Source organism: Globicephala melas, chromosome 19, assembly GCF_963455315.2.
Source record: "Globicephala melas chromosome 19, mGloMel1.2, whole genome shotgun sequence".
NCBI lineage: Eukaryota > Metazoa > Chordata > Mammalia > Artiodactyla > Delphinidae > Globicephala > Globicephala melas.
The window spans coordinates 12,186,203-12,208,693 of NC_083332.1; the positions used below are offsets into that span (position 1 = coordinate 12,186,203).

The 22,491-nt window shown below is 53.2% G+C and overlaps 1 protein-coding gene across 7 annotated transcripts; it reads left to right on the forward strand.

Moving 5' to 3' along the window:
• Positions 1 to 97: 97 nt before the first annotated feature.
• Positions 98 to 21,924, forward strand: COQ8B (coenzyme Q8B). 7 transcript variants are annotated; one of them, XM_030874194.2, is made up of 17 exons: positions 98 to 334; positions 770 to 869; positions 1,743 to 1,818; positions 3,837 to 3,941; positions 4,078 to 4,197; positions 4,338 to 4,404; positions 6,550 to 6,627; positions 9,235 to 9,357; positions 9,499 to 9,584; positions 10,820 to 10,960; positions 11,049 to 11,130; positions 12,114 to 12,207; positions 14,373 to 14,514; positions 14,665 to 14,772; positions 17,674 to 17,739; positions 20,682 to 20,768; positions 21,253 to 21,924. In XM_030874194.2, exons 3-17 carry the CDS (start codon positions 1,816 to 1,818, stop codon positions 21,532 to 21,534), a joined length of 1,584 nt encoding a protein of 527 aa, XP_030730054.1. In that variant the 5' UTR covers positions 98 to 334; positions 770 to 869; positions 1,743 to 1,815; the 3' UTR covers positions 21,535 to 21,924. The 7 variants fall into 7 exon arrangements, with proteins under 7 accessions (XP_030730054.1, XP_060145077.1, XP_060145075.1 ...); XM_060289094.1 differs by lacking the exon at positions 3,837 to 3,941; XM_060289092.1 differs by lacking the exon at positions 770 to 869.
• Positions 21,925 to 22,491: the final 567 nt, after the last annotated feature.

Below are 22,491 nucleotides of genomic sequence, written 5' to 3' on the forward strand. Positions count from 1 at the left end.
CCCCCACTCCCGCCCACAACTCCCGGGAAAGGCCCCGAAGCCCCGCCTCGCCGGACGTGACGTAAAGGGGTATGGGCCTTGTCTGGCTCCTCCCCTCTCCATTCGCGCGGTGAACCGCGAGCGCCTGGAGCTAGTCCAGGTTAGGTGTGGGGCGCCGGGATCGTGGTCCCGATCAGTGGGGCCCCTCGCAGCACCCTCGCAATTACCCCTACGTCCCCACACCCTCGAGTGACTAGTTTAGTCTCCCTATAACCCCCGGCGACGAGTCCGGCAGCGCGCCCATTCTTCACGCAGCGCCGGGAAGGACTTTCGAAGAGTTGGGAATTCTACTTGCGTGAGTTCGAGACCCGCCTCTGCTAGTTCCTAGCCGTGTTACCTTGAACGACTGACTTCCTCTCCCAACCCCCTGCCCCAGCCCCAGACTCAGTTTTCTCACCTGTAAAATGAGGATACATTATATTACTTTACTGTTTTGAAAAATGTGTGTTCAATGCCACAAGAGCCAGTCACTTTTACCAACTGGGAAACTGAGGCCCAGAGCAGTGAAAGAATTTGCCTAGGGTTCAATGACGGGCAAAACCAGGGTCTTAATCTCTGAAGCTAGAACGCCTGGTTTCAAAGCTTGGCTCCAGCACTTACTTCCTGGATGACCTCTCCCAACAGACTTGTCTCTTCAGAGCCTCCATTCCCCCATCTGTAAAAAGGGTTGTTATGGGGATATTTATTTATTTACAACAGCATTTACATTTGTATACTTGCTTTGTGCCAGGCGCTGTACTTACCGCTTTGTACCCAAAATCTTGTAAGGTAGGGTTGATCATCATCCCCATTGCACCGCCAAGGAAACAGAGGCACAGAAAGGCAAAGCGGTGAGTCAAGATCACACATCTAGGGAATTCTGACAGTCCAATGGTTAGGACTCTGTGCTTCCACTGCAGGGGGGCTGGGTTCGATCTCTTGACGGGGAACTAAGATCCCGCAAGCCGCGTGGAGAGGCCAAAAAAAGGGGCAAAAAAGATCACACATCTCAATTGTGTAGATTTGAACTTTGGCCCATCTAATCCAAAATTTAGGTCTTTGGTCACTATTTTTTTTTAAATATTTATTATTTTATTTATTTTGGCCGAGCCAGGTCTTAGTTGCAGCATGCATGCGGGATCTATTTCCCTGACCAGGGATCAAACCCCGGCCCCCTGCATTGGGAGTGCCTTACCCACTGGACCACCAGGGAAGTCCCTTTGGTCACTATCGAGTGATACAACTTGATTTTGAGGCTGGGGGTGTTGGAAGAAGAGCCGGAAGTAAGAATATTTTCTGTAAATCAGTCCCGCCTCTGCTCAGAATCCTCAGTGGTTGCCATTCTACTCGGGGAAAAAAGCCACAGTCTTCACCATACCTGAGCTGGCTCTGCTTACCTCCCAGACCTCATCTAATCCTTTTCCCCTCACTCACTCTGCCCATTGGCATCTTTGCTATTTCTCTGAGATACCTTCAGCACAGGGACTTTACACTGGTTGTTCCCTCTGCCTGGAACATTCTTTCCTCAGCTATTTCAATCGCTCCTTCCCTCACCTCCTTCAGGTCTTTACTCAAACAATGTCTCCTCAGTGAGGCCTTTCCTTTCCACCCTATTTAAACGCACACTCTTCCCTCCTCTCCCTGCCCTTCCCTGGTTTGTTTTTCTCTTTAACAAGTGTCACCTTATTACATATACTTATGTATTTTATTGTGCCTCTCACCAGAAGCCAGCACCAAGAGGGCAAAGATTTTTGCCTGTATTGTTCCTTGCTGTGTCCCCAGTGCCTAGAAAAGCAAATGGTAAGCGCTCAATAGAAATTTTGAAAAGAATAGTTTTTCTATAAGAAATTTCTCTCATGTATAGAGCTCTTGTTCTGTACCAGCTCCGTGCCAACCTCTCTACAGACACCGTTTCACTGCATCCCTTTCTCACCAACACTGAGCAGGAGGGGATGCCATGGCCCCACTTTATAAATGGGGACACCGAGGCTCAGAGCTCTGCCAGCCTGTAGTCTTTGCTTGTAGCCACCAGGCTATTTGATATGATCTCATGTATCTGATACCAGGCTTGGTACCATGAGTCACAGCCCTGTAGGATAAGTTATTGTCATAGGTACTTTTTGTATATTTTGCCCCCAAGAGTGAGCTGCCACCTCGCTCCTGAGTCAGACCCTTGTGTCTGGAAGAGCACAGGGGGTGGTTTCTGTTTTGAAACAGTCACCTGGAAAGGGGCATTGGGCACAGACCCAGGGCTCTAAAATGAATCATCTCTTTACAGACCAATGGGAAGTCATAGCAGGGTCCCCCTAATGCATCATACAGGCTGGGAAGCTGAGATCCAGAAAGTGTTGAGGCTCTTCTGAGGTCACGTAGCACAGGGACAGAGACTTCTGTCCTGGAGCTAGTCCAGGTTAGGTGTGGGGCGGTCTGATTCCTGACAAAGGAAGGTCAGGGAGGTCTGATTCCTGACAAAGGGGGTTAGACAGGGTTTGGGGGAGGCAGTTCTGTGTGGGGAGTGTCATATCCTCTCTCCTCCCAGCCAGCTGCTTCTATTCCAGACTGTGAAAAGAGGGGTGAGTCAGTTTATGGGGGGGGGGGCGGGGAAGCAGGCTTTAAGCCCGTCCTCCCTCCCCCATCAACAACACACACACCCAGATGGGCCGGGAGCCGGTTTTCGGGATGCCAAGGCTCCTGAGTCAGCACGGGGAATCTTGGCCGAGTGTGTTCTGGAAAATGTCAGGCCTACGGGAAACAAAGGGCTCCCACTCACCATCCTGCAGGTGGGCGGGGAGCTGAGAGAGCAGGGTGTAGGAGGGAACAGGGGCCCAGCGTGCAAAGGGCTAGGTGTGAGGGGGTGCATGCACACCGAGGGAAACAGCTGGTGAGCAAGGCAGGGGGGTTATATGTGCAAGGGAGGAGGTTGGGTACCAGGATATGGGTATTTGAAGCAGAGGGTGAGTGTGCAAAGTGGAGGGCTCCATGTGAAAGGGAAATGTTTGCTGGGAAGATGTGTGTTCAAAGGAGAGATGTTGAGCCTACTAGGGGTACAAATAAGGAAAACGGAGGCTGACAAAATGTTCGCGCAAAGGAGAGGTGTGGAGTTTGTAAAGGAGAGGAATGTTTGTAAGATAGACGGGTAGAAAACTAAAAGGTCCGCCGCGGACAAGGCACTTTGAAGTGAGTGGAAGGGCACAAAATAGCACGTGAGCGCTTCGGCTGTGGCCCAGCCCACCCTACCTTACCCTTAGGCCGTGGCCCAGCCCACCCTGAGGCCCCTGATCTGCTCCTCCGTCATTCGCTAGCTGACCGGAGGGGGCGGGCATGAGAAGCCTTCCAGAAATGCAGGAGCCGCCCCCCCGCCCCCCCACCCCGCGCGCATAGCTGACCCAGAGCCGGGGAGTGGGTGCTTAGCAACCGGGGGAAGTACCCAGTAACGGGGTTGGTAGGGGGGAACACCGGAAGAGTTGTGGGTGCCTAGCAACCGAGGGGAAGGCGGTGCCTAGCAACGATGGGGGTGCTCAGAGGAGTGGAGAGGTAGCCCTGGAGGATCTGTGGGTGTCTAGCAACAGGGGAGGACCTTAGCAACGGCGCGGAGTGGGACCAGGGGAAAGTGGTTTGAAGAGGTGTTCGGGAAGAGCTATGGGATCTTAGCAACGAGAGAGGGAACCAGGCGAAACTGGGGGCCTGTTAACAGGGGAGGAAGTCTTTGGTGGTGGGAGTCTTAGGGTGGACACGGAGGAATGAGAGGCAAAGATGGGCAAAGCAGGGAGGTCAGTCCCACAATTCCTACCCGAATAATCCCTCCTCTTCTCCCCCAGACAATGTGGCTGGAGGTGGGGGGCCTACTACGGGGGACCTGTGGACAGTGGGGCCGGACTACTGGTCGGCCTTGTGGGGCCCTGGGGCCTGGGCCCCTCTGCTGGGTAAGAGGCTGGGGAGGGGTCTCCAAGGGGAGGAGGCTGAGGGAGGCTTCAGGGAGTCAAAGGACAGGGAGGGGTCTAAAGGGGCCAGGCTGATGGTACGTTCTCCACTCGTTACCGGTGTTCACGTCTCTTGCAGGGGCCATGTGGGGGTCCTTGGACCCAAAAGCTTCACCAGGATGGGCCTGGCAGGGGCCTGGGTGAGGAGGACATTCGCAAGGCACGGGAGGCCCGGATCAGGAAGACAGCCCGGCCCCAGGTATCATTGCCCCACACCCAGCAACACCCATGAAGGCAGCTGGCCTCCCGAGCTTGGGGAAGGGTGTGGTGGCAGGTTGGTTGGACTTCCTGGGTGCTGTGTCCACCTTTTCCCGCTCAGACCTTCTCTCCGTTTCCCAGCTGAGTGACCGTTCTCGAGAGCGCAAGGTGCCCACCTCCCGCATCAGCCGCTTGGCCAACTTTGGGGGTAGGTATGACTGTGGGAGATTGTGACCTAGATCAGAGGAGGTGACATTTACACAATGAAGCAAGCGAGAGAGTGGATCAGAGACAGAGAGAGGAGGGAGAGATGGGAAAAGAATGAAGGCAAAGTCCTATAGAACCAAGAGAAATAGAGAGGAATGTTGTGTTTATTGAGAACTTGAATGTGCAGGGCCCCATACACATGTGGTCTCTGCACTGAATCAATGAGTGTTTGTTTCCGTTCTGTAGATGAGGAAGTGGAGGCTAAGGGAGGTGAAGTGACTTGACCCTGGGTCATGCAGCAGGATTATTCAAACTTCAAGTCACAACCTGCATGAACTAATTTTCTTTTATTTATTTATTTATTTATTTATTTATGGCTGTGTTGGGTCTGCTGCGTGCAGGCTTTCTCTAGTTGCGGCAAGTGGGGGCTACTCTTCATTGCAGTGTGCGGGCTTCTCACTGCAGTGGCATCTCTTGTGGAGCACGGCTCTAGGCGCATGAGCTTCAGTAGTTGTGGCACGTGGGCTCAGTAGTTGTGGCGCACGGGCTTAGTTTCTCCGCGGCATGTGGGATCTTCCCGGACCAGGGCTTGAACCCGTGTCCACTGCACTGGCAGGTGGATTCTTAACCACTGCACCACCAGGGAAGCCCTGCATGAAATAATTTAGCAGGTTGCAACCAGCATTAAAAAGAAGAATGGAGGACTTCCCTGGTGGTGCAGTGGTTAAGAATCCACCTGCCAGTGCAGCGGACACGGGTTCAAGCCCTGGTCCGGGAAGATCCCACATGCCGCGGAGAAACTAAGCCCGTGTGCCACAACTACTGAGCCTGCTCTCTAGAGCCCGCGAGCCACAACTACTGAACCCACGTGCCACAACTACTGAAGCCCGCACACCTAGAGCTCGTGCTCCCCAACAAGAGAAGACACCGCAATGAGAAGCCCACGCACTGCAACGAAGAGCATCCCCCGCTCGCCACAGCTAGAGAAAGCCCGCGCGCAGCAACGAAGACCCAACACAGCTAAAAAAAAAGAAGAAAAGAAGAAGAATGGAAAATATGTGTACATGTAGAGTAAGGGAAAGTCTTGTTTCATGAAACATTATGTATATATCGGTCTCTACTGGTTATAATGCGAACGTCTTCTTTACTGTGGATCATGGTTCAGGTTTTAAAGATACCGATTGAAGGAGTCAAATACACTGGTTAGACCTTTGGCACCAGGCTGCGTGGGGTTCAACAGGTGATTCTGCCGCATCCTCACTTTGTGACTCTGGATAAGTTACTTAACTTCTCTGAGCCTCGATTTCCTTTTCTGTAAAATGGAAGCTTTTCTGTAAAATTTCTCTCATGAGGGTGTGAGGACAAGATGAGTCAATGCATAAAAGGCACTGGGAATGGTTCCTGGCATGGAGAAAAGTGCTCAGAAAATGCCAACTACAATTATTTACAGAGATGGTGACAGTGAAAGAGGCAGAGTGACTCGAGATGTCTTTAAGGACAAGGAGACAGAGGAGGCAGAGGAAATCAGAGCCGGAGAGCTAACATCCAAAGGAGGAACTGAGGGAAAGAGGCCTAGACAGACATGCCAGGTGGACGGAAGGGCAGAGGTGGAGAAATAACTGACCTAGAAAAGGAGAGGTGAGCATGAAGAAGAGGAGATGTGGACAGAGAAACAGGAGTCATAGGAAGACAGAGAGTCCTGGGGGGATCGTTTCGGGGCCTTCTTGCCCATGGCTGCACACTAGAATCATCTGGGATGCTTAAAAGAAAAAGAATTCTGAGGCCTCATCTCAGGCCAGTTCAACCAGAACCTCAGTGGTAGGGCCTGGGCATTGTATTTACAAAAGCTCCTCACATGACTCTGTGTGCAGCCAGGGGTGAGAACCACTAACCTGGGAGACAGAGACAAGGAGAGAAGGATGGAGAAAGAGGTAGTCTCACCTCCAAGGGAACCTCAAGCAGGGAGAAAGTGAGTAAGAGACTGATTTGGAGACAGAGGGATGCAAAGAGCTGACTACAAAGAGTTGGGAGACAGGTATACATAAAGAGAGACAGAGAGGAGAGAGGGTCAGTGGGGTGGGGAGGGGGTGGGGGAGGAGATCTCCCCAGGGCAAGTGGGCACTCAGGCTCCTCTCTCACTCCCCAGGACTGGCTGTGAGCTTGGGGCTGGGAGCACTAGCTGAGATGGCCAAGAAGTCCCTGCCCGGAGGACGTGTACAATCAGGTACGTGAACCATGCTGCCTGGGTCCACACCCTGGCCTTGCTGTGTGACCTGGGGTAAGTGGCTTCACCTCTCTGAGCCCCGGTTTCCTCAACTGGAGAATGGAGCTGATGATAACATAGCCACCTCTTAGGGTCATGGTGGAGTGCTCAGAACAGGGTGAAGCTGCTGTCAGGATGGTGTTGAGTAGAAGCAGGTCATGAGAGAAAAAGATGTAAGCCATCCAGAGTTGAGTGCTTAACTGTGACCAGGAGAGGAAGTGTGAAAATGGGAGTGCCGGTGAGGATCTGTGGACAACAGAGACAGACTGGGCTGTGTAGAGATCAGCATTTGTGGGTACGATTCCGCAACATGTCGATGTCTTGAAACAAAAACGGGTGGATATTCTAGATGAAAAAGAGACTAGAGAGATAATAACTGACAAATGGAACGTGTGAGCCATGGTTGGATGTTCGAAAAGAAAATAACTATGAAAGACTTCTGGGTGGGCTTCCCTGGTGGTGCAGTGGTTGAGAATCTGCCTGCCAGTGCAGGGGACACGGGTTCGAGCCCTGGTCCGGGAGAATCCCACATGCCACGGAGCAACTAAGCCCGTGAGTCACAACTACTGAGCCTGCGCATCTGGAGCCTGTGCTCCGCAATGGGAGAGGCCACGACAGTGAGAGGCCCGCGCACCGCGATGAGGAGTGGCCCCCGGTCGCCGCAACTGGAGAAAGCCCTCGCACAGAAACCCAACACAGCCCAAAAAATAAATAAATAATAAATTAATTAAAATTAAAATAAAAAAGAGAGATAGAAATCTAAACACTTTCAAAAGAAAAGACTTCTGGGGACGATTGGGAAAATCTGAATATGACTGGGTATTCAAGAATTAGCGTTAATTTTCTTGGGTGCGATGTTGGCACGGTGATTGTGTAGGGGATTATTATTATTCACACAAGTGGAGTGCAAATCAGTCAGCAAAAGTATTGGTCAGTGTCTGGGTACACACGCACAGATAAAGTGGGTGAGGCAGCATGTTAGAACATTGAATCAGGTATTCACGGTGCTACGAATGCAGTCTTTCTGTCTATTTGGATCTTTTTCAAAATAAAAAGTTGCGAGTAGGACTTGCCTGGTGGCGCAGTGGTTGAGAGTCTGCCTGCTGATGCAGGGGACACGGGTTCGTGCCCCGGTCCGGGAAGACTAGAGAAAGAACTAGAGAACTAGAGAAAGAACTAGAGAAAGCCCTCGCACAGAAACAAAGACCCAACACAGCCAAAAATAAATAAATAAAAATAAATAAATTTATTAAAAAAAAAGGAATGTAGGACTGATCCATGCTATCATGTCGTTGAATCTTGAAACACTATCCTAAGTGAAAGAAGGCAGAGACAAGAGGCCACATTTTTTTTTTTAAGGCTACATATCGTATGATTCCATTTATCTGAAATGTACAGAAGAGGCAAGTCTACAGAGATAGAAAGTAGATTAATGGTTTCCAGGGACTCAAGGGGAGGCAGATGCGGGAAATGGGAGGGGGTGACTGCTAACAGGTTAGCAGTGATGAAAATGTTCTGAAATTGATTGTGGTAATAGTTGCACAACTGAATATACTAGAAGCCATTGAACTGTGCACCTTAAAATGGGTGAATTATATCTTATATGAATTATATCTCAATAAAGCTATTAAAAAATAGAATGAGAACCCCAAGAACTTGTTTATGTGGGGTTGTATTTATGGATATTTGCCGTATTAGAGATTAAAACTGAAAAAAATTTTAAACACAAGAATACACACACACATACACACACTCTCTCTCTCCATCAGCTATCAGAGAAATGACGGCATCACAGGTCACAGCTTCTGGAAAACTCTACTGAACATTTGTGGGTGAATGAGAGTAAAAAAGGGCAAATAACATATTAATATTATTATGAAAATAGTTCTGATCTCACAGACCCTCCTAAAGGGTCTCAGGGGCCCCCAGAACACACTTAGAGAATTGCTGCCCTCGTTCTCCAGAAGCTCTTCTCGTGCTGTATTCTGGTACCTCCCCCCTCATTAAGGGTCTCCACTGTCTTGGCTTCTGACCCCCTGAGATTAGTTTTGTCTGTTTTTGCTCCTTTATACGCACGTAATCAGTGTATTCTCGTATGTGTCTGGTTTTTTTGCTCAGCATTCTATCTGAGAGATGCATCCATGTTGCTGTGAGCGGTTGTATGTTGTTTATTCAACACTGTAATAGTCACCCTGTGACTATTCCACAATTCCTCTGTTCATTCTACTGATGGTCATTTGGGTTGTTTCCAGCTTGGGACTGTTATGAATAATGCTACTGTGAGCCTTCTTGGAGTATCTGTTGGTGGACACATTTATGCCTTTCTCTTGGGGATATACCTAGGAGGCAAATTGCATCAGGTATAGGTGTGTGCTTTACTGGAAACTTCCCAGCTGCTTTCCAAAGGGCTTGGGCCATGGCAGTCTCATCGGCAGTGTCGAGGTGCTCCACATCTTTGTCAACACTTGGTATTGTCTTTTTTGCCTTAGCCGTTCTGGTAGGTGTGCAGTGGTGTCATACTGATTATTTTTGTGGTTGCCATACTAATGATTATTCTCTCCACCCCAGAGGGAGGCTCCCGGCCGGGCTCCAGCATTTTCCTTTCGGAGGCCAATGCCGAGCGGATTGTGCAGACCTTGTGTACGGTTCGGGGGGCTGCCCTCAAGGTTGGCCAAATGCTCAGCATCCAGGGTACAGCATAACCCTTGACTCCTGACCCCTGACCTCAGTTCCACCCTACCCCACCTACCACCAAGCCCCAACTTCAGACTCCCACAGGGGCCCCTCCTGGCCTCTCCCCTCACTGCTTCCCTCTTCCCGATGTCTCCCAAGACAACAGCTTCATCAGCCCCCAGCTGCAGCGCATCTTCGAGCGGGTTCGCCAGAGCGCCGACTTCATGCCCCGCTGGCAGATGCAGGTGAGCGCCCAGAGGGGGAAAGGCTGGCGAGGGAGGCGTGCCCCACCTGCCTGGCCCTCCTGCCTTCATGGCTGTGCTCCCCGTCTCACTCTGAGCCTGTGTCCCCATCTGTTAAATGGGGACCACTAAAGCACACGTCTCATAGGATTGTTGTGATGAGTAAATGAGAGAATGGTGTAGAGCACTTAGTCGAGTTCCTGGCAGGCTCAGGGCTCTGTCAGGGCTGTTAAAGAGGCGGTGAATGGGCTTCCCTGGTGGCGCAGTGGTTGAGAGTCCGCCTGCCAGTGCAGGGGACACGTGTCCGTGCCCCGGCCCAGGAAGATCCCACATGCCGCGGAGCGGCTGGGCCCGTGAGCCATGGCTGCTGAGCCTGGGCATCTGGAGCCTGTGCTCCGCAACGGGAGAGGCCGCAACGATGAGAGGCCTGCGTACTGCAAAAAAAAAAAAAAAAGCGGTGAAGTGCTGTGGTCAGGGACCAGACTTCGGGGGTTCAAACCCTGGTTCTGCCACTTACTACCTGTGCGGTTAGACGTGTGGCCTGCCCTCTCTGTGCTTCAGTTACCTCATCTGTGATTGGTGGTAGTGATAGCAACGGCCACATCATGGGGCTATGGAAATCAGTGTATGTGTAAAGCACTTTGAAGGGTCCCTGACACCCCGTAAGTGACATGCAGGTGTTACCTGTTCTTATTACCGGTCTTTTAATTAAAGGAGAGAGTGTCTGTAAATAGACTGGCACAGCGCCAGGCACTGAGTAAATGCCTGGGCGAGGGTGTGGAATCCGGAATCCGGATACCTTGCCATGTGACCCTGGACAATTACTGCCCTTCTCTGAACCACTTTATATAGGGCCCAGCCCACAGGAAGCTCTCTGTAAATTTTAGTTCTTCTTTATCACATTAACTTTTGAGTTAATAATACAATATATGGGTATAACGAAGGATTATTGTCAATCTTAACCTTACATAATAGCAATCCACACATCAGTCTGCACAGCCTTGGGAGTATGGGCTCAAGCTGGGCCTCCCAGTCTGCCAGCGCCTGGCTCATCACCTTGGTCAAGAGGTCTCTCTGAGCCTCAGTTTCCTCATCTGTAAAGTGGGGTAGCGGCCAAGAGCTTGGCCCAGGGCCCCACGTGTGGTGAGCGGGGTTATTAACGTGCAAAGCGCTCAGCACAGAATGTGAACCCGGCTGCCTGAAACCATGGTGATGATTGTCATGACCACTATCCCCAGAGAGTTCTGGAAGAGGAGCTCGGCAGGGACTGGCAGGCCAAGGTGGCCTCTCTGGAGGAGGTGCCCTTTGCTGCTGCCTCAATCGGGCAGGTGCACCAGGGCGTGCTGAGGGATGGGACAGAGGTGGCCGTGAAGATCCAGGTGAGAGGGGAGGTGGGGCGGGGGTGGGCTGGGCACCCGGCCGCCCCAGAGGGGTGACTCCCATCCTCCTCCCCTTCTCCCCTCCCAGTACCCAGGCGTCGCCCAGAGCATCCAGAGCGACATCCAGAACCTGCTGGCGGTGCTCAAGATGAGCGTGGCCGTGCCGGAGGGTGAGGCGCCCAATCCACCCTGACTGTGGGAGGGTCGCCCTGAAGAGGGAGAGCGGGGCTAGATGGGGGGGGGCGGGGAGGTGGAGGGCCAGCTCGGGGCAGGGTGTGCCCTTGTGTGTGGGAGCCTGAGTGAACGCCTCAGTCTGCGTGTTTGAGACAGAACAAAGGGACACCGCGGCGGGGAAAGCCCAGAGTAGTATGGGCGTGTGAGAAAAAGACAAACTCAGAGATGCCAACAGGAGCCCAGACAGAAATCCAGAAACAGACACACAGGGGGTGTGTGGAGAGGGACTGGAGGCCTGAGAAAGAACCACAGAAACAGGAAGGGAGCGTAAGTGGGACCTCGGGTGTGTGTCACAGCATGTGAGACAGCGCCTGGGGGAGATGGAGCAGAGGTGTGTGTGTGTGCGCGCACGCACGAGAGAGCGAGCGAGGGAGAGAGAGAGGAGAGAGGGAGGGAGTCAGGCCCAGAAGTAAGCTTCAGAGACACTGAGAGCAGTGTGAGAGAGTATGAAAAAAAGGACAGAGAGGGACTTCCCTGGCGGTCCAGTGGTTAGGACTCCACGCTGCCAGTGCAGGGAGCCCAGGTTCGATCCCTGGTCAGGGAACTAAGATGGGACCTAAGATCCCACATGCCACGAGGTGCGGCCAAAATATTTTTTAAAAAGAAAAATGGACAGAGAATAGGCGGCAGATGTGACTATGATGGGGGCCTAAGGACCGCTGTGTGTGCCTGAGAAAGAGACCCGAGCAGAGAGGCTTCCGTGGAGCCCGCAGTTGTGTGAAGGACAGAGGGGGAGTACGTGGCCAGACAGTGCGGGTAAAAGGCATGAAGTGGACGGGGTGAGGGACGGTGAGACAGGGACAGAGTGAGAGGCACGACTGGCAAGAGAAGACATCCCTGAGTGGAAGCCTGAGGGGTCGGGCAGGGGGCAAGGGGCAGGCTGTGGCCTTCCCTGTCTGACACGGCTGCCGCCCCTCAGGCCTGTTTGCAGAGCAGAGCCTGCAGGCCTTGCAGCGGGAGCTGGCTTTGGAATGCGACTACCGTCGTGAGGCGGCTTGTGCCCAGAACTTCAGGTGAGCCGAGGCCCCTACAGGCCCCTGGAGGCCCCCTTCCTCCCTCCAGCTTCCCTCCCGGGCTGAGAGAGAGGTGGATGCCCTCACAGCCTCCGGCAGCTGGAGCCCTGGGGTAGGGCTGACAGACTCTTTCTCTTCATTTGTTCATCCATCCATGCCTTCACTCATTACTTCGTTCACACCCTGTGTCCTCTGTGAGCTTAGGCAGGTCACTTCCTCTCTCTAAATGTCTCTACTTTCTCATCTGTCAAATGGGACGCAGAACCACTGCAGTCTGATGGGGGAGACAGACTTGTCAACAGGCACTCCGTCACACGAGATACCGTTACACCCACCAGACTAACAGAGATGAAGCAGTCTGTCTGTGTCAAGAGTTGGAGAGAACGGGGCTCCAGGGCATCCTTTGTACACTGTGGACAGAGGGAGAAATTGACACAAGCATTTTGGAGAACGGTTGGGCATCATCAAGCCTCAGTGTTCACATCCAACCCAACAGTTGCGCTCCTGGCTAAATACTCTAGTGACCCTTAATGCCAGTACACGCCATCAGACTTCGAGAATACTCAGAGCCGCAACAGCCCCAAACTGGAAACAACCCAAATCTATCAAATTCATCCAACAGGGTGGATAAATAAGTTACGGTATGTTCATCGGCACAATTCGTACAGCATCAAAAATGAATGAACTACAGCTACACGGAACAGTGGTTGTATCTTAGCGGCGTCATGATAAGCGGCAATTAATTACACCTCGGTGAGACCTTCCACAGCGTGGAGCATGGCCCACACGTTTACTGAGCCCGGCTCCGTAGATACGAAGCCAGAGAAAGGGCAGTAGAAGGCAATGGTTAGGGGCATGGACTCAGATGTGGGATCCAGTCAGGATCCAGTCCTGGGTCAGCCCTTAACAGGCTGGGTGGCCTTAATCTGCCCAGCGGCCTTAGGAGAGCATCCTCCTCAGGGGGAGTGAGGATAAAAGGGAATTGTGCTGACTGAATGCTCAGCAGAGTCCTGCCCTGTGAGGAGCAGATGAAACGTCAGAGATCTGATAAACAAGGACAAAAATACAAGCCCCCAAAGCAGGACCTGGAGATGGAGAGTGTCAGCTGGGCTGGGCCAGAGCACTCCAGTGTGGGATCTGGGGAGACCACCACCTCACGGGATTTCCCAGTGCTCTTAGGATAAAACCCACATCATTGGGCTTCCCTGGTGGCGCAGTGGTTGAGAGTCCACCTGCCGATGCGGGGGACGCGGGTTCGTGCCCCGGTCCGGGAAGATCCCACGTGCCGCGGAGCGGCTGGGCCCGTGAGCCATGGCCGCTGGGCCTGCGTGTCCGGAGCCTGTGCTCCGCAACGGGAGAGGCCACAACAGTGAGAGGCCCACGTACCACAAAAAAAAAAACAAAAAAAAAAAACCCCACATCATTTCTCATTTCCCGGCTCCTCCCCATCTCCCTGTCCGCCCACCCCCCAACTCCAGCCATCCCACAGGTCCCCAACCAGAGGCCTCGCTCATATTCTTTGCCTCCCAGATATTGCGTTGACACACCTATCTCAATCTATCATTGGTCTGTTTGTTAGAGTGTGATCTCTGCTGTGTGTGTGGGGGGGTCGCGCCTGGGGCTCATCTACTGCTCTGTCACCCAGCATCATCCAGCCCAGGGATGGACACCGAGAAAGGTTCTTTCCCTTTATTAGCCAGTGTTCAGAGTAATGACTCCAAGGAGTGGCCAGTGAGCATCACTGTGGACTCGGAGATTTGTATGCGAGTGACTGTTCTTTGGATGGATTCATTGATAAGTTGATCAGAAAGTCATGCTCACCAAGCTTAATGAATACACTGAGTTCATCCCGGGGCGACCAACAGAGAAGTGTTTCCGGAAGGGAGATGGTTATTGGGTCTCCAGCAGCACCCAGCTTAGGGGCAGACACAGAGTGGGTGCCATGGAGATATTTGGTGAATGAGTGAATGAGTGAAATGTCTGAATGAATGTCCATCCAACCAGGTGTTGGCCATCACTCCAGACAGACAGGAAAGAGAAGGGCAGGAGGAACGGCAAGACCAAGACTGCTCATGGAAGACTCCTCAGAGGAGGGGGAGGCCTCGAGCAGGGCCGCAGGGGCCTGAAGTGTGAAGTCCCATCCCCGCCCCTCCCATCTGCCCCAGGCAGCTGTTGGCAGACGACCCCTTCTTTCGGGTGCCAGCCGTTATTCAGGAGCTGTGCACGACGCGGGTGCTGGGCATGGAGCTGGCTGGAGGGGTCCCGCTGGACCAGTGCCAGGGCTTGAGCCAGGACATCCGGAACCAGGTATGTGGGGCTCATGGGACAGTAGGGAGGGTGCTGCTCTGGGGCACAGCTGACAGGGCAACCCAGACCCATGGTCCTTCTCCAGGCCTGAGAGGGCTTTACAGGGGCACATGGCTCTGAGATGTCTGTTGCTCCTCCTTCCCACCCCAGATCTGCTTCCAGCTCCTGAGGCTTTGTCTTCGGGAGCTGTTTGAGTTCCGATTCATGCAGACGGACCCCAACTGGGCCAACTTCCTGTATGATGCCTCCAGCCACCAGGTTGGTTCCTTGTGTTGTGTGTCAGGGTACATGAGCTGCTGTAACAGATATTTCCCAATATGGCAGTAGCTCAACACAGTAGTAGTTGATTACCCAGGTAACAGGCTGGAGTGGCCCTCCTCCATGCAGTGAGTCAGGGACCCAGGCTCCTTCCCTTTTGTGAGTGTGCTATCCCCTAGGACTTGAAAGGCTCTCCTTCCAGTGCAAGGGGAAAGCGAGGTTGAGAGGGTAACCCACTGTCTAACTGCTTTGGCTGGAAGTGACCCATCGTTCCCTTCACCATTCCACCGATAAGAACTGGTCATGGGGTTAGTCTAGATGCAGGGGCTGCTGGGAAATGGAGTCCCTGGCTGGGCAGTGGCTCCCTGGTGGCAGTGGAGAAGAGGGAGCACCACTTTTGCAAGACAGTCATCATTACCACACCCATCATTCATTTAGAACACACCAAGCACCTACTGCCTCTTGAAAGTGATGCCAGGACAACCTGATCCTTGCCTTCCCAGAGTTCTCAGTCCAGTGCAGGGACCCATCACCAGAGAGTGTGACCTGGAGTTAATCCCTTGATGAGGAAGCACAGGCGAGGGCCCAGTGATGGGGGAGGCACAGGGGGCGGTGGGAAGCCAGGAAAAGTGGCTGACCCTGCCTGGAGTGGGTGGGGCCAAGGAAGGTGAAAGCAGAAAGACAAGAGGAGGACGGCCATCCAAGGAGCAGGGAGGAGCATACTTGGCAAAGGACACAGGCTGTCCAAAGGCCTGGGGGTGACAGTTGGGACTGAAAAACTCTCAGCGTGCATGGTTGCTAAGTGGCTCTCCAAAGTGGTCCGTGCCATTCTGTCCCCAGAGGGGTCTTTCTAAAACACAAATCTGGCCAAGCTGTCCCTTCTACAGCTTCCAACACCCTCAGGATCAAGTGAGCCCTGTGCTGGGTGTGACATGACCCCACTTAGTCCAGCCTCAGTCCCTTGACACCCTCTTCCCCCCAAGTGCACAGACAGCCTGCATCCCTCCAAGGCTCGCACCCCAGGGGGGGTGTTTTCCTTCCTCGGGTGTGGTGATAAGAGGCCTGACGTCAATTTACTGGGTCTGAACAGCAGTTTTTGTTTTAAAAGGATAGAATGTGTTGCAGATGGGAGGGATGCATATTATTTCAGGACACTTTTGTTTTATGTTTATATGTGCATGTGCACTGGTGCCCAGGACAATCTGCATTTCTTTTTTTTTTATATAACTTTATTTTATTTATTTATTTATTTTTGGCCGCATTGGGTCTTCGTTGCTGTGCGCGAGGTTTCTCTAGTTGTGGCGAGCGGGGGCTACTCTTCGTTGGGGTGGGTGGGCTTCTCACTGCGGTGGCTTCTCTTGTTGCAGAGCATGGACACCAGACACGTGGGCTTCAGTAGTTGCAGCACGTGGGCTCTAGAGCGCAGGCTCAGTAGTTGTGGCACACGGGCTTAGTTGCTCCGCAGCATGTGGGATCTTCCTGGCCCAGGGCTTGAACCTGTGTCCCCTGCATTGGTAGGTGGATTCTTAACCACTGCACCACCAGGGAAGCCCCTAATCTTCATTTCTTGCTGTGGGTTATGATAAACAGTTTGAACTCCACTGTTGTAGAGAAACTTACACACATGTTCATGGGGTACTGCTTTTTTTTTTTGCCGTTTTTTAAACATTTCAACTTTATTTGGTTCATTTTATCTACATTATTTACTTATTTTAAATTTTTAAAATTAATTAATTAATTTTTGGCTGCGTTGGGTCTTTGTTGTGGTACGCGGGCTTCTCCTGTTGCGGAGCACGGGTTCCAGGCGCGTGGGCTTCAACAGTTGTGGTGTATGGGCTCAGTAGTTGTGTCTCACGGGCTCTAGAGCGCAGGCTCAGTAGTTGTGGCACACGGGCTTAGTTGCTCTGCGGCATGTGGGATCTTCCCGGACCAGGGATCGAACCCGTGTCCCCTGCATTGGCAGGCGGATTCTTAACCACTGCATGACCAGGGAAGTCCCTTTTTTTTGAATTTTATGTTATTTATTTTTTTATATAGCAGGTTCTTATTAGTTATCTGTTGTGTACATATTAGTGTATAGATGTCAATCCCAATCTCCCAGTTCATCCCACCACCACCTCCCCACCCCATCCCACCCCGCCCCTTTCCCCCCTTGGTATCCATACGTTTGTTCTCTACATCTGCGAGCACTGCTTCTAACAGCAAAACCTAGAAATAACCACAGTGCCCATCAAGCAGATAACTATGATATATTCACGCAACAAAATCTTACACGGCGGTGAAGGAATGAATGAGCTAGAGCGATGGGGATGCATTGCAAAACCATGTCGAACACAAAGAACTTGCAGCATAACTATTATAAATACCATTTAAATGACGTTTTAAAATATGCAAAACATTAGTACGTTTTGTTCATGGATCCACATATGTATAGAAAACATAGCAACACGTGCATGGGAATTTCAGGAAACAATTTAATAATAAAAATAATTTCAGGAAAGTGGTGACCCTGGAAGAGAGGGTGGGGATGGGGGGAGGCAGGATCAGGCCCCACTTAGATTGGTAGTATTTCATATTTTAAACTGGGTGGTAGGATTTGTGGATGTTGGTTTTACTTTCCCATATATTTTATTATTCTCCAGATTTTTTTTTCTGAGCCTAAAACATGTTATTATAAAAACAACTAGGACCCCAAAAATAAAAACCACGTCCCTTCAGCTTCACGTGGGGGTGGATTGATGTGTGGAGATCGGAAGCCAGGAGCCCAGGGGAGGCAGCTGGGCGGGGACTTGGGCTGGAGGGGCAGCGTGTGGGGAGAGAGGGACAGACCCTGGCACCCCCATAGACAATGGGGAGCACTGGTGGACTCCCAGTGTCCCTTTCACCATCCTTCATTTCCAGGTGATCTTGCTGGACTTCGGTGCAAGCCGGGAATTTGGGACTGAATTCACAGACCATTATATCGAGGTGAGTTCCCCCAATCCTGGAGTCTCTGAAGGGTCGAGCCTCAAGCCAGATAGTAAGGCTTGTAGAGAAGGAGAAACACAGTATCTGGAATGAAGAAATAAATAATAGTGATATTAATAGCAGCTAACAGATACCAAGCACTTAATATTATGTCAGGCACCGTTTTAAGTGCTGTACATGTGGTAGCTGATCTGAACCAGAAGCAGCTCTATGAGGTGAGGACCATTTTTAACCCCATTTTACAGAGGAAGTAACTGGGGCTCTGAGACGTTAAGTCACTTGCCCAAGGTCACAGCAGCCCTGGGATTCAAACTCAGGGAGTCTGGTTACACAGCCCATGTTCCCAACCCCTCACTAGCTGCCTCTTAAGAGAAAGGCCCACGATGGCCAGCCTGTCACCCCCCCACACCCGATGCTGTCCAGGGCCTTGGTGTCCAGCCTTGTGCTCACACACCTCCCCTCCAGCTGCTCCCTAGTGAGCAGTTCTCTCTTTGAGAAGTGTTTCCTCACTTTATGTTGCCCGTCCTTCCCACCCACAGAGGTTGATTTGTCTCAGAGCCCACAGAAAACACCATCTCATTAATTTGTTGAGATTGGACATTCGACCTGGGTCTTCCTTTTTTTTTGGTTGCGTTGAGTTCATTGCTGCATGAGGGCTTTCTCTAGTTGTGGCGAGCAGGGGCTACTCTTTGTTGCGGAGCACGGGCTCTAGGTGCGTGGGCTTCAGTAGTTGTGGTGCACAGGCTCAGTAGTTGTGGCCCACGGGTTTAGTTGCTCCGTGGCATGTGGGATCTTCCTGGACCAGGGCTTGAACCCGTGTCCCCTGCATTGGCAGGCGGATTCTTAACCACTGCGCCACCAGGGAAGCCCCTCAACCCGGGTCTTCTAATAACTGGGTCATCAATTCAAACGTTCTCTGACCCCCCTCTGTGCCTAGTCCTATTCTAGACGATACTGGGGACAACAGTGACCAATGCAGTCCAGGTCTCTGCCTTCACAAAACTCACAGTCCAGTAGGGGGACAGAAAGGACCAGAGTGGTCAGGGCTGGGATGGGAGAATCACGGGGGACTGAGGGAGACCGGATGAGGAGCCTGGCCTGACCTAGGGGGTCAGGGAGGGCTTCCTGGAGGAGAAGACATCAGAGTTGAGACCTGAGGGATGAGGAGACCAATCAGGAAGAAACTAGGAGGGTACTCCAGACAGATAACATGGGCAAAGGCCAAGGGGTGGAAAAGGATATTCCGACTAGAGCAGCACTTCTCAAACTTTAATGTGCATGAGAACCCCACCACCACCATGATCATGTCAAAATGCAGATTCTGGTCTGGAGTTAGGCTTAAGGTGCTGCCTTTCTAACACGCTCCCAGGTGATGCCAAAGCTACTTGTACAGGGACCGCACTCCGAGTAGTAAGATCCCAGAGGACCAAAGGGCAGTTCACGTTTGGAGTGGGCAGGCAGGTGGGGACAGAGCAGGAGGCAGCAGTGAGGCTGCAGCCCAGTCACGCTGGGTCTCTGAAGCCATGCTTTGCACCTTGTACTTTATTCGGGTGCCCTGGGGAGCCGTGGAAGGGATTGGAGCAGGGGAGGGACAGAGAATTTGGAAATTCCTGAATAACGAGTGGTCTTTTAAGACAGGCCGGGAGCCTGGGCGGGTGGGGACTGGAGGGGATTCTGACCTGAGGACTGGGGGATGGTGGGGCCACCCTTTAGATGGGGACGAGAAGGAATTGGCAACCCCCCCACACACACACACACAGGCTCCTTGGGGCCCTCTCTGCAGGCCACTCGGGGCACAAAGCCGAGGCCTCTCTGGGTAGTTGGGACATCCCCTGCCCCTCCCCACCACAGGCCTGTTCAGCACGGCCCTCCTGCCGCCTCCCCAGCCTTCTCCAGTTTAAGAAAGGCCTGTCACACAGACCCCCCAAGGACCACAGGCGTGACAGATGGCCAGACAGGCTGGGGCAGGGGGAGCTGGGACGGAACAGGACCGCCAGCTTTAATCCTGTATTCCCCTTCCTCCCAAGAAGGGGCAGCTCAGTGGTGAAGGGTTCGTCCCAGTTCCCCTCCTCTCCTTGCTGTTCCCCACTCGGAGCCTGTTTCCTCGTCTGTGAAGTAGGGACCCTCCTCTTTACCTCTTAATAGTAATAGTAGCTCGTAATATTTATGGCCTTTCCTACACGCGGGCACCGTGCGAAGCACTCCACAGATAGACCTCCTTCATCCTCCAAGAACCTGGCAAGGAGGATGCTTTCATCATCCCCACTTCACAGATGAGAAAGCAGAGGCCCAAAAAGCAAAGCGACTTGCCCCAGAGTCAGCCAGCAAGTGGCAGAGCTGGGATGGAGCCCAAGCAGGCTGGCTCCCACTTCTGTCTGTCCGTGTGCCCTCAACTCCTGCCCATCCTGCGTGGCTGGAGAGCTGCTTAGCTCCAAACACTGATTTGCTAACAAGGGGTTTTCACCAAAGGCCTCCTGAGTGAGCGCCACTTGGGACTAAACCCAGCCGGGATCCCTGCCTTCCTGGGGCTCCAAGTCCAGGGCAGGAACCAGGCATCAACAGACATCAAGCAGGTGATCACAGAGATGGCAACCTCAGAGGCAGTTCTGGGTCATGATCACATACTTGCCCAATTAAGTGTTTGGACCCATGGGTACCACTTGACATCTGCTTTCCTCTGTGCTGTTTCACTGTGGTAGTTTCCAGGCAGGCTCTGCCTTCCCAGCCAGGTGGGCAGAACACCTGACCACTGCAGCCCCAGGCTCTGGAACAGTCTTGAGAGAGACACAGACAGGGGTAAGGTGGGGAAGGAGAGGCTTCTAGGTGAGAGGGCTTAGGTAGATGAGAACAGAAGGGGGTACTGGCAGGGCCCAGCTTCTAGCTCCCACCTCCAGACCCCTCCTTGAGTCCCTCTGACCCTGTGCCCACATCCGTCTCCCCAGGTGGTGATGGCTGCAGCCAACGGAGACAGAGACCGGGTCCTGCAGAAATCCCGAGACCTCAAATTTCTCACAGGCTTTGAGACCAAGGTTGGGAGAGTAGGGGCTGGTGTCTCGGGGGGAGTGGGGAGCTGCTTCTCTCTACTGGGGAAACTGTGGATGAGTGAGGAACTCTAAGGGGGCTGCTTATCTGTACTGGGGGTTCTGGGGAGCGTGAGGGAATGGGGGCTGCTTGGCTACTCAGGAATCCTGAGAAAATGGGCACCACTTATCTGTTCTAGAGGGAGGAATGGGGGACTGCTGGTGGATATGGGGAGGGGGGTCGGGGAACAGAGGCTGCTTCTCTGTTCTAGAGAGAGTGAGGGCTATTTGTCTACTGGAGGCCCTGAGAGGACAGGAAGGGACCTTGCTTTTGGGAGGAGTAGGGGGCTGCTTGTCACTTAGGAGGTCTGGAAGGGGTGGAGGCTGCCTATTACTCTCTGGGGAGTTGGGGGCTTGTGTTTATACTTGAGACCCTGGGGGAATGGAGGGCTGTATGTCCACACTGGTTGCCTCTGGTTTCCCCAACCCCTAGGCATTCTCGGACGCCCACGTGGAGGCCGTGATGATCCTGGGGGAGCCCTTCGCCACCCAGGGCCCCTACGACTTTGGAGCGGGTGATACTGCCCGCCGTGTGCAGGGCCTCATCCCTGTACTGCTGCAGCACCGGCTTCGCCCACCGCCTGAAGAGACCTATGCCCTGCACAGAAAGCTGGCGGGGGCTTTCCTGGCCTGTGCCCGCCTCCATGCCCACATCGCTTGCCGGGACCTCTTCCAGGACACCTACCACCGCTACTGGGCCAGTCGTCAGGCATAGCCACTGCCCGAAGCCTCCTAACCAGAGGGATGTCTGCTCCGACCCCTCAGAGACTCCATCTCGGGATTCCAGCCCCATAGCAGGCCATCCCCTGCTCTGAGGCCTCCTTCCCTCTCTGCTGCAGGTCTGGGGACCCACCTTGGGCTTGGGACTAGGGATCTCCAGCTTCATAGCCCCGTATCCTGCTCTCCCCACTCCAAAGGGAGCATCCAGGAACTCCACCCAGCTATTAATTTATGTCTGCCAACATGTGAGAGAGCCTTAGGCCCCTCCGCACTGCCATTGTGGAGATCAGACTCACCTAGACGGGGAGCCCCAGACCTCTGCGTCAGGTCTCCCCCAGATGTGGCCGGTGTTTGAATCTTCGGTCCTAATAAAAGTGGCCCTCCCCTTCCCCCAGCTCTTTTCTCTGCGCTGAGGCGGGAGGGAGAGGAGCTCGCAGGCTGCCTCCAGGTGCAGATGGCCAGCCCCCCTCCTACCCTGTTGTCTGAAAGCCCCAGTCCTGCCTGGGCCATCTGTTGCGGGGACCCTCCTTCTCCCCTTTCCCTACCCCCCACCCTGCCCCTTCCGCACGTGCTGACCACCTGCTCCGAAGGCTGTGGCAGCTGAGAAGGCCTCCCACCCCCACCCCCACCCCCACTCCCCGGCTCCGCCACAACACACACACCACCTCCCAGCCTCCTGGCTCCCTCCACTCGGCTCCCAGCAACCTCGCTTTTGCTAATGGGCCTTAATGCCCCTGCCAGCTGCTTTGCCAAACCCACAGGATTGGGCGGGTGCGGGGGCACTTGGGCGGCCAGAACCGCTCGCCGGTCCCAGCCTGGCGCCCCCGCCCCCAAAGCTGAACCGATCGCGCACCAGGACGCCGGGGTCTGTTCATTCCCCCTCTCCTGGCAAAAGTGCCTCGTCACCGCTTCTGCCCGCCCCCGCTGGGCTGGGAGAACCGTGGAGTTAGCT